The sequence below is a fragment of the Primulina huaijiensis genome, chromosome 6, assembly GCF_012295235.1.
Source record: "Primulina huaijiensis isolate GDHJ02 chromosome 6, ASM1229523v2, whole genome shotgun sequence".
NCBI classification, from domain to species: Eukaryota; Viridiplantae; Streptophyta; class Magnoliopsida; order Lamiales; family Gesneriaceae; genus Primulina; species Primulina huaijiensis.
This window is the reverse complement of record NC_133311.1, coordinates 132,673-149,520: the sequence shown is the minus strand read 5'-3', so window position 1 is coordinate 149,520 and position 16,848 is coordinate 132,673. Positions and strand designations below refer to the sequence as shown.

At 35.8% G+C, this 16,848-nt stretch overlaps 1 protein-coding gene across 6 annotated transcripts in view; it reads right to left on the bottom strand.

Moving 5' to 3' along the window:
* Window positions 1–834: 834 nt before the first annotated feature.
* Window positions 835–16,848, bottom strand: part of LOC140978933 (uncharacterized) — a 52,268-nt gene continuing 36,254 nt past the window's right edge. For 2 of the 6 annotated variants that reach the window (XM_073444166.1, XM_073444170.1), the window contains 9 exons: window positions 5,870–5,962; window positions 5,223–5,395; window positions 4,531–5,085; window positions 4,349–4,429; window positions 3,987–4,072; window positions 2,558–3,319; window positions 1,747–1,897; window positions 1,513–1,652; window positions 835–1,212 (listed from right to left, as the gene is read on the bottom strand). In XM_073444166.1, the coding sequence (XP_073300267.1) occupies window positions 1,580–1,652; window positions 1,747–1,897; window positions 2,558–3,319; window positions 3,987–4,072; window positions 4,349–4,429; window positions 4,531–5,085; window positions 5,223–5,395; window positions 5,870–5,962 (1,974 nt within the window). In that variant the 3' untranslated portion in view covers window positions 835–1,212; window positions 1,513–1,579. Of the gene's footprint in view, window positions 1,213–1,265; window positions 1,653–1,746; window positions 1,898–2,557; window positions 3,320–3,986; window positions 4,073–4,348; window positions 4,430–4,530; window positions 5,086–5,222; window positions 5,396–5,869; window positions 5,963–16,848 lie in introns of those variants that run through there. The other 4 variants (XM_073444168.1, XM_073444169.1, XM_073444172.1 and 1 more) reach the window with 4 other exon arrangements.

Here is a 16,848-nt window from a genome sequence, read left to right as displayed (position 1 = left end):
TGGTTAGTTTTGAAGAAAAACTTCCTTATTTTGATAATTAATAGTTGAGTTTGAATGTTTAAGTTTTTAATGGTGTTGTTTGATACAGGGACAAGTTTTAATTATAAGGAAACTCTTTCCTCCATTTAAAGTAAACATTTTCGCAATAACTTTATGTTTTTAAGTAAGGGTGTCACATACCATTTTATTTCTGACTAGCACCAAGAGGTGTGGATGATTTACTTACCAAATCGGACCATAGAAAATTTTTGGTTGCATCAAAAGGTATTTTGGTTTCTACGATACTCCAAATTCTCAATGATTAATCATTGCTTCATTTCATTTTGATGGGGATGCCCTAAAATGGTACGATTGGCTTAGTAGAATCCAATTGATTGCAACCCGGAGAGAGTTTTTTAACAGCATTCGAAAAGAGATTTGGATCTTCGGAATATAAGAATTCTTTTGGGGAGAAATATTTAGAGAAATAACAAGAGTTTTAGTCTAAAATGTATGGGGAAAGAAAAAAACAAGCCAAGAATGAAAACCTAACCTTCAAAAAGAGAAATAAATATACAAGTCTTCCAAAACAAGTCCCCAAACAAACCAAGGTTGCCTTTACTTTGGCTGATAGAATCTTTATGGATAAGTCATACTATTTATGCTGTGTAGTTTAATTTATTATGATTGAGATTATGATTAATTTTTCAAACAATTTTAAAAGATTTAACTGTTACAAATTAATATTAGATTTGATATAACTCAAAAAAATTAAATAACATACTGAAATCTATACGTGAACCAAACACCGGGACAAGGAAGTTTTATAATATAAAAAATTTCAACCAATGAAATGCCTTTTGAGATTCAAACTGGATTAAAGTGGTGTTTGTAAATGAAAAAAAAATGATTATGGACACAAATTTTGTAAATTAAAAACCCATAATCATTTTTTTAAGCATTTGGAAGCACTGACTAAATTTCGTTATAGATTGCATTTCCTACCAAATTAATTAGTTTCCTTGAAAACCAACTTATTTCATGACCATCAAGCAGTAATACATATTGGTTCCATCCCAACCCATCATAACCAGACAAACCATCTAGGAACTGAGTATCACTTTACGAGAGAGCAGGTACAAGGACTGATCAAGCTGGGCCACGCATTCATGATAAACCATCCAACTAATACTTTACAAAGCCTTTGAGTTCTTCACAATTCTCGACAGGAATCTGCAAGTCAGAAACCATCATTATATTCAAAAACTCGAGGGATTGTCAAGGAACACGTTGTCAAGAAATGCACTAAATCTAAGACATCTTTCTTTCCTTAAAATTTATTACGATGCATTTTTTTTCGTTTTGTACAGAAGTAGATTTTTTTTAAATGTAGGCTATAATTTAGGATATAAATCAGTTTATTATAATATATTTTCCCATCGCAGACAGGAAATCAATTCATTCCTTGACAAGACTTCAAGAGTAGCATGCAGACTAAGCGGTGATTTTAAAACACCCAATAATTGAACATACATAAAACAAGTATAACTTTATCATGGCTGGGAAAAAGGGCTCGTCTCCTGCCCCAAACCAAAACTATCTATTCTTCATTCTCCGCATAGAATTCAACCATCTGCATTCCTCTTCCAGCGACTGTAATCTGATAATGATTTCTAGAATCACAGTGGCAAAAAAAAAAAAGTCAAAAATCAGCTAAACAAGTATGAAACATAAGGTAAAACTAAAGCAAACAATAAAAATAATCACCTGCCACAAGTATTAACATCCATTGCCTCTGGCTCAGGCACACTAATAATGAGATGTGCGAACTCGATGAGTCTACCTTGGTCAAGCTTCCAGCACCTGACTCGCTGGTCAACACTAGTAGAAAAAACCCAGCTCCCATCCGTCCATACACCTTTGGTTTAGGGGGGAGTAAGGGGGAAAAAAATTAAAAAAATAAATGATTCAGGATCCACCATTGTTCCCTTACGAAATATAGAACTTGTTTGTGCACAATGTTACAAGACTGCTGTGCAAATGAAGGGTACAATATGCTGGGTGTAAATGTATCGAGCCAATTCGCAAGTTTTTCAAGTCTATTTAAAAATATTTGATTTTTATTTTAAATAATTAAATTCGAGCTGAACTTAAAACTGCTAGTGAGTTTTAATATTTTTAGAACATAATATAATTATATATTAAATAAATATATTTTGAACCTTTTAATAATATCTTGCGAACATATTCGAAGCTTTTGAGCTGAATTCGAGCTCTTATTCGAGCCAATTTTTTTTAACTATTCGAGGTTTGAATCGTACTCTAACTAAAATATATCTAATTTGAGCTTTAAAATTTTATTCATATTCGGCTCAATTTGGTTTGTTTACACCCTTTTTCATATGCCAACTATCAACAAACCTACTTCCAATCCTAATAAATTAATCTTGTTAAATTAAATTGCCATGATAAACAACAAGCTCCTCAAAATTTGACTTTAACAACTAAGTTGCTCTAAAAAAATAAAGAGAAGAAGGGAAAAGTTGAAAGACTTGTAGTTGAATACAGATAAAAGTACCTTTGACTGCAGAGCTGTGAGCAGAGATGATCTTATCCAGACAGAAAACCTTCATCTGATGGTTTAGGATTCGACAACAGTTAGTGTAATTGCTCAAGATAGTCGGCAGAACACAATCTAATTTAGCGGCGATATTCTCAGAGTTCTGACTGTAATTTCTTTCCAAGTCACATTTAACAAAATTAACTGCTTGATCATCACCGCCACTTACAACATAGAAACAGAACCTAGAGTCAGAAAGTTGGAGGTGCTTAACATCTGAGACATGAAGGCAATTGACCCCAGACTGGTGGACATTATTTAAGACATGTGCAGCAGCCAATATTGTTGTTTCAGGGATTGATTCATTCTTTTTCTGTTCTGAAGCCTGCTCTCTGACTTGGGGAGATACCAGAGGCTTTGTTTGTTCAGCAAGACAGATTTCAGATGCTCCACACACGTGACTTTGCATTTCAGGTTCCTGGGGTTGCAAAGAGAATAAACCAGGGCTACTTTGTTTTGTCAAAACATTAGGTTCACCTGATATCTTCTTAAAATTATTTGGAGTATACATGGATCGCCACCATCGACCCCCTTGACTTCCCCTACCAGTGCGTGGCCTTTTCTGTAATTCCATGTAGCTTTCTGTCTGAAGACTTGATATCCGTAGCATAAAGTTTTCGACAGATTCAGTCAGATCCCAAAATGAAATGCTTCCATCAGTGGATCCACAGATTGCCAAGTAAAGACTTCCAAACAGCATGTTTCCTGAAAAATTGGACACTGAAAAGCATCAAGAAAAACTTCATTGGACTTCAAGGGGAAAAAATCTGGGTGAATCATCTGTCATAATTTCCAACTACACAAATTGAAATACTAAGTGCAGGTTGTTTATTAAGATAATTATTTTAAATAATTGGTAGTTAAGATGGTCTTTTATCTTAATTTCAAATTTTTTATTTTCGATTAGATTGATATATGATTATATTCCTTAGTTTAGGGGAATCAGGTAGAACTAGACTCTATAAAAATTCTGTAAATCTATTCATTCAACATAGATCAATAAAGTATTTCATCCCATGTTTATCTTCCAAAACACTACACATGTAAAACGTAAGCATATCATTCAACTAAAATACCAACTTAGAAGCTCTGTGAATAACATTAACTATTAGGATTTGATTATACACTTTAGTCCTCGAATTGGACTAACCATTTTTTGTTCACATATTTGTTTAAACCTGTCAAATAAATAATTTTTTGAAAGAGGAGACAGTAAGACGCGTGAGCTAAACCATAGCATCACTATAATGCCAGGATCAAGATATTATGAATTTGAAGTTGAGCTATTATGAGCAAGTAAAGAAGTGGTTAAATGCAACTTTGACCAACACAAACTATATGATTAAAATTTTGGACCTGTTTTTACTAGATTAGTACTTTAACTAACCTTTAGATGGTGCAAGCTTAGGAATGACAACATGCTGCAAAGCTAGCACAGGTGACGGCAAAGGGGACAACAAGGCAACAACAAACCTGCCGTGAAATATATAGAAGCGAAAGAAAATTAGGGGGAAAAATCCTAATTATTTCCCACTTCAAACGATTCCGAGACACCAATGGAAGTTGCGGAAAATCCAATCTAAAAATTTAATTATTTGAACAATAACTCATCGACAGAAGTAGCATTTTCCAGAAAAAACATGTATATATTTTAAAGTAAAAAGAACAAAACAAACAAAATTAAGAAGAACAAACACAAAAAATCCATCGAAATGTCCAGGAACTAATTGGGGGGAATTCAACACGAACCAACGTTGAATAGGCATCACAAGAGCCCGTAATGTAACTGTGGCATCTGAGCAAGCAACAACAACAAAACAGACAGAAATCCTGCAGAAGAAGAGATCATGATTCTTATAAATAATACACCAGATAGATAATGACCAAAGAAATTAACAGAAATAAATGTACTCTTGTTACTTTAAACAGACCTGGATCTAGCATCTTTAACAAGAAAAGCGGAGGCACCAAGGTATCTCCAGTCATTTTCATGATTATCTTCAAGGTTTAAGTCTGTTTTCCTGTATTTTGATGAAAGTGATTCACCAGAAATAATGTCAACCGTCATCGAACTAAGATTTTCAGCGGTATCATGAACTTTCTTTGTGTTTTGTATCTTCCCATAAGTAGACAATTTGAGTGGCATATCAGTGGAAAGCCACTGAAAGGACAAAGACGGGGTTTCTGCGGTAAATGGACTAGTGAAGTTATTTCCAACTTTTTTATTTGATTCACTACATTGAGTGTGAAAGGGTATTTTGCTCATCCCAATTGTTTGTTTCCAAGCAGTTATAACCCTTTTTGCGCCAACAGAAATTAAAATAAAAATATTCTCTTGGTCCTCAAAGGCCTCAGTGTTTTCACAAACCCCATCTGGAATAAACATAAATGACTCTGACACGCAGGCTATGGATCGTACAGCTGATCCTCCAACATGTTCCCCGAGAAGCTTTGAAACTGACCAAGTCCTTGTATCTGGTTCATACCTGAAACATTTATCACAATATCACCTTGCAAAAGACTGAAAATTTGGTAAAGTTGATTGATGACTTCGCTGCAAATGACAATTTATCCACTTGGCATTGGATATCTTTGTTCTGGTATGGAGAAAAAGTTGGCATACCTCGTCAAGCGCACAGTTCCATCTTCACAACCTGTTGCAATCCAACTAGATACGGAAGAGATAAAGCACAAAGAATGTATCTCCCTCCCATGAAACTGGATATGCAGATTTCGAGGATACATCTTTCTACAATTTTCAGGAATCCAATGTTTATGAACATAAATAGTATCATCCTGTCAGAAGTCATAGAGAGATTAGTGGTATTAATAAAAAATAAAGTTACCATGCAGAGAACGCTATCACTGAACATAGAATACACAATCTTCAACACTGGATTATCATAATGCAGTATAGAAATGAGTTGATAATGGGAAAAAAGTTCAATATTCTGAGCAAGAAAAGAATCAACTAGGTGGTTTTGTTTGCATTTAACATCACAGCATCAATTTTCCCTGTCTAGTTCTTCGCCAATTTAATCCCAATGTATGTCGTAGCATAAACATGGCACAAAGTTTTCCGAAAGAATGGCGAGTCTGAAAAAAAAACAAAAAAAAGCTTATTTCTTAAGTTTTAGATTTCTGAAAGTTAGCTCTTGTTTGATACATAACAAGAAAGCATGGACACATAGTAACTATGATCCCCCAGGAAGAAAGACAGAGGAGATTCAAAGCAAGATAACTTGCGTTAAAAGGCACAAAAGAGCAAACCTTAACAAAAGAAAAACAGTTTTTCATCTCTGGCACATCACCAAGAAAATATGAATAAGGACGCCTCCATCCACCGCATGTAATTTGCATCACCTATATAGAGATGGAACCAAAAACAAATGAGTAGGGTGGTGCAACAACAAAATCATAACATTTACTAAAATGATTGAATGTTTAAATAAAATTGCATTTGCAAATATTTTATTTGTAATTTAAATCGATCTAGCACACAATATTTTCGAGGTTAATGGACAGCCTTTCATTTTGTATGTGAGCATATTATCCTAGCACAGAATTTAAGGATGACAGAAGATTTAAAATCATAATACCATCAATTACAAGGTTTCCAAGCATCTACATCACATCTTTGTTATTAACATATTATTATTATTTTTATTACATTAAGGGTGAGGGTAGGAGACAGACAATTTGATATGTTGGAATGAACTTGAATGAAATTATCATACCGCCCCATCATTTTTTCCTGCAACTTTTTTTAAGCCTAAAGGATATATCGGCAAGTAGGCCCATTTCAATTTCATCGGTCTTTAGACCCAATAAAACATAATACACGAGCCTCACAAAAGGTATAAGAGTTGTTATAGAAACTGCAGTTAATCACTAACACATTAACTATTGATAATTTTGTATAAAAAGTAACTTTTAACTTCAAATATTATTATCCACAAAAAACCAATTGTAGAAACACAATGTGAGCACATGCACACTAGTATTTATTGTTATAGATTCTATATAGAAATAGGAAATATGTAAATATGATTTACCTTGATTGTAGGAATTGTTTGTAGGGATTTGATTAATCCATTTTCCTAAATAGGACAAAAAGTCTTTTTATATATGTGCATATTAATAATGAATAAAATACACTGAAATGTATTCTTCTTTCATATTTTGTCACATGGTATTAGAGAGCACAAACAAATAGTGGCAGGGGTACGGAAATTTGGGTCACATATTTTAGTGACAATTTGTTTTCACCACCGGTAATAGGAAGAAGCGCCGCTCGCCGATCTGCAATCGCCCAGATTCCGGTCCATTGCTGCGTCACCGGCGCATCAAGGTACATTTCTCGTCCTGTCTTCGGCTTTCATTATTCCGCTCGCACTGCTCCATATACCACTCCAGTATACCTTGTTGAGTGAGCATCTGTTCAGGTGTGTGACTTTTTGTACAACAGGTTCAAAGTTTATTTTTTGATTTTTCAAATTTAGTCCTTTGTTTCCTTTGTTCTTACTGCCCTTTGGTGATATGGCTGAGATGAAATTTGTAGTGGTGTCTAACGTTGTTCCTGTGTACGCTAAAATCACGGAACATAAACTAAATGGCTCTAACTATCTTGATTGGAGTAAGACAGTTCGTCTTTATAAGCGGAGCATTGATACAGATAATCATACTATTTTTGGGCTTTTTTTTAATGTTTTTTGGACTTTTAATTTAAATTGAAGCCCAATTAAAAATAATGAAAAGTATATTTAGCAAACCAAACTTCATCTCATTATGTTGATACCATGAAATCCGCCTAGCGGCGTCTAATCCCCGCCTAGCCGTTGGTCTGACGTCCGACTATCACCTAGCGAATTTTAGAACCTTGATAACAACCCACCTACAGATAAGTCTAAATAGACGTGGTTGAAAGAGGACACTCGGTTATTTTTACAAATACTAAATTCCATTGATTGTGAGGTAATTGGTCTGATTAATCACTGTGAATTTATTAAAAAACTAATGGAATATCCAGATTTCTTGTATTCTGGAAACAGAAATATTTCTCGCATTTATGAGGTGTGCAAAGCCTTTTATCCTGCAGAAAAACAAGATAGGTCTTTTATAACCAATTTTATGAAGTTTAAAAGGACTTATGAAGAACTTAACATGTTATTACCATTCTCAGCCCTGTTGTGAAAGTTCAACAAGCTCAACGAGAGAAAATGGCCAAACTGAATTTTTTAACTGGGCTTCCTCATGAGTTTGAAACTGCTATATCTCATATTGTCTCTAGTTATGAGATTTCATATCTGCAAGAGACATCTAGTAAGGTGTTGTGTAAAGAGAATTCTTCACATGTTGGATATAATAATGCTCTTGTTGGTCGAAATAACATATCTGAATCTGGAAAACAGCAACACAAAAATGGTGGTAAAGGAGTAGGGACAAGCAACTATGACAATCTTGACACTCGACGACAAGAATACAGAGGTATTGTTTGCCATTATTGTCATAAGTCGGGCCATATGGAATGTGATTGCAGGAAATTGTAGGAAAAAAATAGTCAGCATACCTCGCAATTGGGTTTTGAGCAGTCTGTAACGATTTCCGCTTATGAATATACCAAATTCACTAAAGAATCATTAAAATCTCCACTAGTTACTGCCATCGCTAAATCAAGTAAACCAAATACATGTCTTGTTTCTCATCCACCGGGTGGGTTATTGACTCGTGCCACAAATCATATGGCATGTAATTCAAATTTGTCCTCAACCTTTCAGCCACATACCTCTACTTCTAAAGTTATTTTAGCATATGGGTCAACCTCCGCTGTTCTAGGGTCTGGCACAATTACTCTCACTCCGTCAATTCCCTTATACTCTGTCTTCAGCATACCGTCTTTACTTTAATTTCTGTACTCAAACTCACCCGTGCTCTTAACTGTCGTGTCTTGTTCTTTTCAAACTACTGTTTATTTCAGGATCTAACGACGAAGAAGATTATTGGTAAAGGACATGAGTCTGGGGGCCTCTACATTCTTGATATACAAATACCAAAGTCCATCGTCGGTTCTAGAATAACCACCCCATGTGAAGCTCGTTCTCAGTTGGGTCATCCTTCTCACCTAGTGTCGAAGAAACATTGTCTAGAATTTTATAGGCTATCCTCATTAGATCGTGTGCATGTGTTGCTCAACGGGAGCATGAGAAAGTCTATATGGAGCAACCACCCGGCTTTGTTGCTCAAGGGGAGCATGGGAAAGTGTGTTGCCTTCGAAAAGCCTTATATGGTTTGAAACAAAGCCCTCGGGCCTGGTCTTGGCAAATTTAATGAGGCGATTGAGCAGTTTGGAATGAAGAAAAGTAAGTCCAATCATTATGTGTTCTACAAACAATCTGTAGTGAGCAAATTTTTGTTGGTTGTAATGATTTTACCCTCGATCGTGAGACCACATTTAGCTTCTTACTTTTCCTTGAACCAGATCTCCCCCAACAAAGACACAATATAGAGCTATAGCAAAATCTGTGTGAGATAATGTGGATATATCAACTTCTAACTAAAGTAGGTATTAAACTCTCAATACTAGCCAAATTGTGGTGTGATAACCAAGCAGCTCTACTATCGCTTCCAATCCCGTACAAAGCATATTGAAATCGATTGTCATTTTGTACGTGAAAAGATTCAGCTAGGTTAGATCATTAAGGATACGTGAATTCGGTAGACCAGCTGAGAGATATCTTCACAAAAGCTTTAAATGCAGTTCGAGTCGATTATCTTTGTAACAAGCTGATTCCATATCTATGCTCCACTTTGAGGGGAAATGTTATAGATTGTATATAGAAAGAAGAAATATGTAAGATATAATTTACCTTGATTGTAGGGATTTAATTAGTCTATTTTCCTAACATAGGACTAAAAGTCTATATATATGTGTGTATGACTAATGAATAAGATACACTAAAATGTATTCTTTCTTCATGTTTGCCTTCATATTTTGTTACAGTACGTACGTCGAATCTAACCACAAATCCAAACCCCCAATCTAGCATTTCAGTCNTACATGTCACTTTTCAAAGTTCCAGTAAAGGTGGCTACAATGATGGAGCAAATGATGAGGACTTTTTTTGGGATGCAGATGACGGGGAAAAACATTGTCACGTGGTCGGTTGGAAGCAAGTGTGTAAACCTAAAGATAAAGGCGGTCTAGGGTTGGGGGATATATGTCTCAGAAATAAGGCATTGCTTGGAAAATGGTGGTGGAGAGGGTCAGTGGAAAGGGGGTCGATGTGGAAGAAAATTATCAAGAGCATTTACGGGATACAGGAAAATGGATGGGATTTGGGGTTGGCGGAGACAATGACATTCAGAAGTCCTTGGAAGTTCATCTTTCGGTCTTACCAGGCTTTCCATCAACTTGTTAGGGGGGGTGCCTAAGCAGGGTAATCTAATTCGTTTTTGGGAGGATATTTGGGAGGGAGATGTCTCGTTTAGAATTAGATTTCCTTCTTTATTCCGTATTTCGGTTTCTGTCAATAAACCTATCAGTCATTTCTTAGCTGATGTCAATACTGGGGGTAGTGAGGCTATCATTTGGGATGTCAGGTTTAGAAGAGACCTTACGGAGAGTGAGTTTGGGGAATTTATCATTTTGATGGGTGTTTTACAGAGCGTAAGATTGCAGATGGGAATTGAGGATTACAGAGTCTGGTTGGGAGATCCTTCAGGGTTGTTTTCTGTTAGTTCCTTTTACAACTCTTTCTTCAGTTTGCCCAATTCACATTCTTTCACTTGTTTTAATAATATCTGGAAAATACAAGTCCCACAAAAGATAAAAATTTTCTCGTGGATCGTGGCCTTGGGAAAACTTCCTACGTGCGACTCCGTGCAAAGAAGGTGGAAGAATTGTTTTTTGAGCCCGCAGTGGTGTTGCTTATGCNATATTTACCTTCATGTTTTGTTAAAGTTATCAAATCTATTAGATACCCAAATCAGCAGAGGCAAGAATGAAGGAAGAAGCATCATGGGAGATGATCTGGAGGCAAAAATAATAATTAAAGGTATGTAGATCACAATTTCAGGAAATCTATAGCATGATTTGGAAGTAAGTAGAATGTAGGTGAGGTTTTAAATAAAGGAAATCACATAGAAGGAAAAAAGAAAGTGACTAGAATGTTCGAAGGTGATTCATCGAATAGACAATTTGTTGTCCATCACAACTCCCCACTTCTTAACCCTTTTATTGAAACTCCCAATCCTTTTTTCAGAGTTCCCCATCCCTTAGATAAAATTTTATGCCGAGTTACATTTCTCTATTTGTCATTCTCCTCAATTTTTTTATTCTAATTTTTCTTATTTTTGTGGTGGAACCTATTGTTATGGATTTATGAAAGCTGGGTCCAACCAAAGAAGAAAGGCCCATAATCAAATATTGTTATACTAGAAAGAACAGGAAAGGCCGAGGTCAAGAAGGGAAATAAATGTGTAGAGTGAGACATAGTTAGTGGATGTTCATTATGTTATGTGTGAGGTTTTATTAGCTTTGGCTAGGGAGTGATTGCTTGTACAGAGGAAGACTCCGGGTCATCAATTTCCATTTCAATACATATACAATGTCAGTCAAAACTATTTGTTTCCCTTGCTTTGTTATTCTGTTCTTTTCAGTCATATTAATCGAGGACCATTCAAGTGGTTGACCTGCCCCATTGACACGACGCAGAAGAAATGGCCAAAACCTGATAAAAACTAAGATGGAAGCAATGGAAAAGGCGGTGATTAGTTCACAGGACAAGAAGTCTAGAGTAAAAAGAGACATGGAAACTCTCACAGAATCAGTGGAATATATGTCGAAGGTTCAAGGAGAGGTGGCGACTTTCATAAAAACCGTTGTAGGTCTTCTAATATAATATCAAAAGCATAGGTAGAATAACGGTGAGGGGAAATGCAGTGATGATGGAAAGGTATTTGGCTTCAGACAACCCACAACACCCACAACAAAATCTTTTAGAGAATCAATCAGAACCAACGAGACTGAACCAGGAAGAAAAGATTGAAGAGATTTAACACAGGCACTAAGGAGGAGTGAATTACCAGGTTTGATTGTTCAGATCCCCTAAGTTGGCCGGAAAAGGCTGAACACTATTTTGAAATCCATGGAACGTCTCCCAACAACCAGCTTAAACAAGCTCACATCTGTGTGGAAGGATTAACAATGGGTTTTACATTGATGCTGGCTGAAATTCCCAATATGACTTGGGAAAGGTTCATGATGAATTGATTAAGTGGTACAACAAACAAAGAGCCGCAAATCCATCTGAACTATTTCTCTCGCTTAAAAAGGAGAACAACTAATTAAAATATTCACTTGAGCAAATTGAGGTTCTTGTAGCTTAGATTGGGGATATTCCAGAGGGGCAAAGTCAAGGTTATTTTTTAAGTGGGTTGCGAGAAGAGTTGCGTTGGCGGATCAGAATTCATGTACCCCAAACTGTCATGCACACTACGGAATTAACTAGAGGCATTGAAGAAAAGTTAAACAGAAACATAATGGGTCATTGTCCACGATGGGCCAGAAGGCAGATATTCGAGGAGGATATTTTAGTGGTAAGGCTAGCCAGGCCCAAAACAAAGAAAGGGCCTGTTTCAAACCCAACCCAATATCTTCCTCCGAAGCAGAGAAGGTTATGGATTAACGGGAAAAGTTCAACCTATCATGAATCAAAAATTGTAAAAAAAAACATTACAACCACAATTTCCCGTAAATACACTGTCATTGTTGATGCAAGAGAAAAGTATGTAAATGAGGTGGACAAGTTAGAGGAGTTGAGTGATAGAATTGATTCTCATAGAGTTCCTCAACCGGAAAGATAAGGGACTTTATTTCAAGTGTGGTGAGCCTTACCACCCATTACATAAATGAGCAAGTAAATCCATGAGAGTTGTTTATTTTATTATGGAGGGGAGGGACGAGAATTATTTGAGAGGCAAGGGGGTGAAAAAAAAGAAGGGAATCCAGAGGGGGGAAACCAAGAGTTTAACACACTGAAGCTTCCCCAATACTCTGTTGGTGGCATCAATACGCTTCACACTTGTTTCATCAAGCTTCCTCTTCTTTTGGAACAAGAGCATAGCACATACTCCCAAACACCTTCAAGTGATTTACCAAAGGCTATTTTCAGTCCAAGCTTACAATAGAGTCATGTCCCAAACTACTTTTATAGGACATCTATTTTGCAAATAAATTAAATTAATGGTCGATAGCCTGCCAAAAGAATCTAATCTAGTGAGCAGTCGATAGTCTGCCAAATCTAGAATCTAATCTAGCGATCATAATCTAATAAGAAATTTAAAATACAAACTGATTTATCCTAACAACTAAGTAGATAATGGTCAATCAACACTCTCCCTCAATCTAGGTCATATATGTTGATCATGCCCAACTTGGAACTCAAATCTTAAAACACAGGTCGATGAAGACCTTTAGTCAATATGTCAGCTACTTGCACGTGTGTAGGAATAAAGTTGAGGTTAAAGATCTTTTCCTCAATCTTTTCACTTATAAAATGTCTATCCACTTCAATGTGTTTTGTCCTATCATGGTGGACCGGATTCTTGGCTATACGTATAGATGCTTGATTGTCGTTTAGTACCTCCAGAGCTCTTCAAGATTCAGTTCATTAAGTAGACTTTTCAGCCACATTCCTTCACATATACCGTGGACCACTGCTCGATATTCGGCTCAGTACTGTTGCGTGCTACCACAGACTTTTTCTTACTTTCCAAGTCACCAAATTTCCCACACAAGTGCAATAAGCTGATGTAGAGAGTCTATCGGCATGGAAACCAACCAAATCAGCATCACTATACACATTGATATCTCTATTTGAGGATTTTTTAAAGCATAATCATTTACCAGCATTTCTTTTGAGATATCTCAAAACTCGATACAATGCTTCTATGCAATCTATTGGGGGTTTTTCATAAATTAACTGATGACACTAAAAGTAAATCCAATATCAGGGCGAGTATGTTGGAGGTAAACTAGTTTGCCAACAAGCCTTTAATACCTTCCTTTGTCCACTAAGGGGCCGTCATTATTCACTCCAAGTTTAACATTAGCATCCATTGGTATATCTACTGGTTTGCACCCCAACATTCTCGTTTCTTTCAAAAGATCCAACACATATTTTCTTCGAGAAATTGAAATCCCCAAAGATGATCTAGCTATTTCCAAACCCGAGAAATATTTGAGGAGTCCCGGATCCATTAAGGAAAACATTTTTGACATCTAACTGATGCAAGGGCCAATCCAAGTTTGCAGCTATTGACAGGAGGAGTCGAATGGTTTTCAGTCTGGCCACATGAGCAAAGATTTCTCGATAAACCATGCCATATGATTGTGTGTATTCCTTTGCTACCAATCGAGCTTTGAACCTTTCTATGCTTCCATTAGCTGTGTGTTTAATAGAGAAGACCCACTTGCATCATACAATACGCTTTCCAGGTGGAAGATCGGTAATGACCCAAGTATCGTTTTTCTCAAGAGCCTTTATTTCATCAAAGGCAGAAACTTTCCAGTTTGGATCATTCAGAGGAACTCCCATGGTTGATGGAATCTGAAAATTATCTAATCTTTGAGAGCAACTCCTATGGTTGATGCAATCTGAACCTTATCTAATCCGGAAACAAAAATTTGATATGCAGGTATAAATGGTCAAGGGAAACAAAACTACATAGAGGGTGAAGTGTACAAGATCCAGTGCCATTTCTCAGTGCTATAGGCTAACCATCATGATCACTATGTTCGATTATAGGAGAATTACAATCAAGAGCAGTCATAGTTGTCAAAGGCGCCACAAGGAGAGAAACCTACGCCCGGGGCCATCCCAAGCGCAGCGATTCACTAAGGCAAGCCCAGAAGGTCACTCAAGCGCTCGCTTTTTTTGCGCGCCTAAGTTATTTTTTTTAAAATTTAAAAACAGCTTTGTTTTTTCAATTACTTGGTTAAAATAAAACTAAGGCCCAAACCCTAACAACCCAAGTCCCCAACGCAAATCAAAAGAAGGGAGCGCGCAGAAGAATAGAAGAAAAGAGTGCGCAGCAGCAGAACGAAGAAGAGAGTTCTGCTGTGAAAACTAAAGGCTCCAAAATCAGGTAAGATATTTATATGCATAAAAAATACACATGGATACTATTTAAGATACTGAAATTTAGAAGTTATTAAACAGTAATAATTTCTGAAATCTTATTTAGATATAAATTTAATTTTAAAATTAGTGAAATGACTAATAAAGTATATATTGTATGATTCTGTATGAACTATAAAATAGCCTCCTGCCCACTGCCAACATCATTTTTGACCAAATTTAAGTATATATTGTATGATTCTGTATGAACTATAAAATGGCCTCCTGCCCACTGCCAACATCATTTTTTACCAAATTTATGTCTTAAATAGGTTTACTTTCAGCATATTAATTTATGTCAAACATATGGAATCATGCATATTCATAGTTCATGGTTGCAAATTTTACACTTGTTTTACTTCAGTTTTAAATTTAAATTATGTAATGTTTTTGTTTTGTGTCTACAGGGTTTATTAATTTAAATTATTGTATATATATAATATGTTGCAATTTTTTCTCCAGATTAACGCCAACTTCTAAAATTTATAGAATCAAAAAAATCCTGGTTGGAACTATGGAAAACTAATCAATCCAAAAGAATCTAATTCCGTGCAATGTGGTTTTTGTGGCAAAATTCTCAAGGGAGGAATTTTTCGTCTCAAGCAACATATTGCGGCAAGCCATCGTAATGCCAAAGCATGTCCAAAATGTCTTGAGCATGTTAGAAATAAAATTCAAGTTTACATGTCCAAAAAAAATCAAACAGCAAATGGAAATGAATCCTAATTTTGATTAATTTGCTGAACAATCGGAAATTTTGGAAGATGATGATGTGTTTCCAATCCCTCGAAAAGGGAAACAACCAATGTTAAGTTCAACAGCGAGTTTTGCCGCCATCCCCACCGTTTTCTCAAGTCAAAAGACAAAGACTGTTGGTCCTTCATTATATCTTTGTCAATAATATGGGTGAAGTTGTGAATCAAGGAAAAAAAAGAGCAAAAGATTCAAAGAAATATGATGAAAGTCAGAAAAATGTGAGAGACTTTATGGCGAAATATTTTGTCAAATTGATGTACGATGCAGGTACTTCGTTCAACGCTGTAAAGTATGATAGCTTTAAGTAATTTTGTAAAGCTACATCTTACTATACTTATGATTGGAAGCCCCCAAATTATCATGAAGTCGGGGTAACTTATTTAAATAAAAAAAATACAAAGTACGAAAAAATTTAAAGAGAACAAGGCAGACTATAAAAAATATGGATGCTCATTAATGGCTGATGGATGGAGTGATGGAAAAAATATAACTTAGATTAATTTTTTGGTGAACGGTCCAAGAGGACAGTATTTTTGCAATCTGTGGATGCCTCCGGCTTTTCTCATACAGGTATCGAGTTGTTTGACTTACTTGAAAAGTATGTAAAGCAAATTGGTCCAAAAAATATTGTTCAAGTGATTACAGATAATGCCTCTACAAATATTTCAGCAGGTATGAAATGTGAATTCAAGTGGTTAATTTCTAATAAGTATTAGATTTGTTACTTATATGTAATAACATAAATCTCTAATATGCAGGAAAACATTTGATGTTAAGATTTCCACACATATTCTGGGCTTCATGTGCTGCCCATTGTTTGGATTTAATGCTTGAAGATTTGTTCAAAATTCCAGTACCGAAGAAGGTTTATGAGAGGGGCATGATGGTGAAGGTGACTTGAGAGTTAGAGAGTCGTATGTGCTCAGAGAATCCGCATTTTTTTAGAGTTGTGCGTTGTAATCATGAGTTGTATATTATTCAATTGTATTGTACTTCACTTCTGATTTCGAGCACAAAATCTTTGTAAAGAGGGGAGGATGTAATGACCTGATTCTTTATTTAGAATGAAATACTAATAAAGACATAATTAAAGAGTTGTTAATTAAGCATTATTAAAAAATTCATTAATTGAAGATCAACATGTTAGAATCCATCGAATTTAAAACGAACTACTCAATCTACTTCGGATTACATTATCCCGTGAAATCCAACTAAAACGAATGAGATTATAATACGTGGTAGATAAGATTGAGTTCGGATCTTCTGAACTAGTCCGAATACATTCTATAAATAGAAGCTGATTTCATTTGTTTT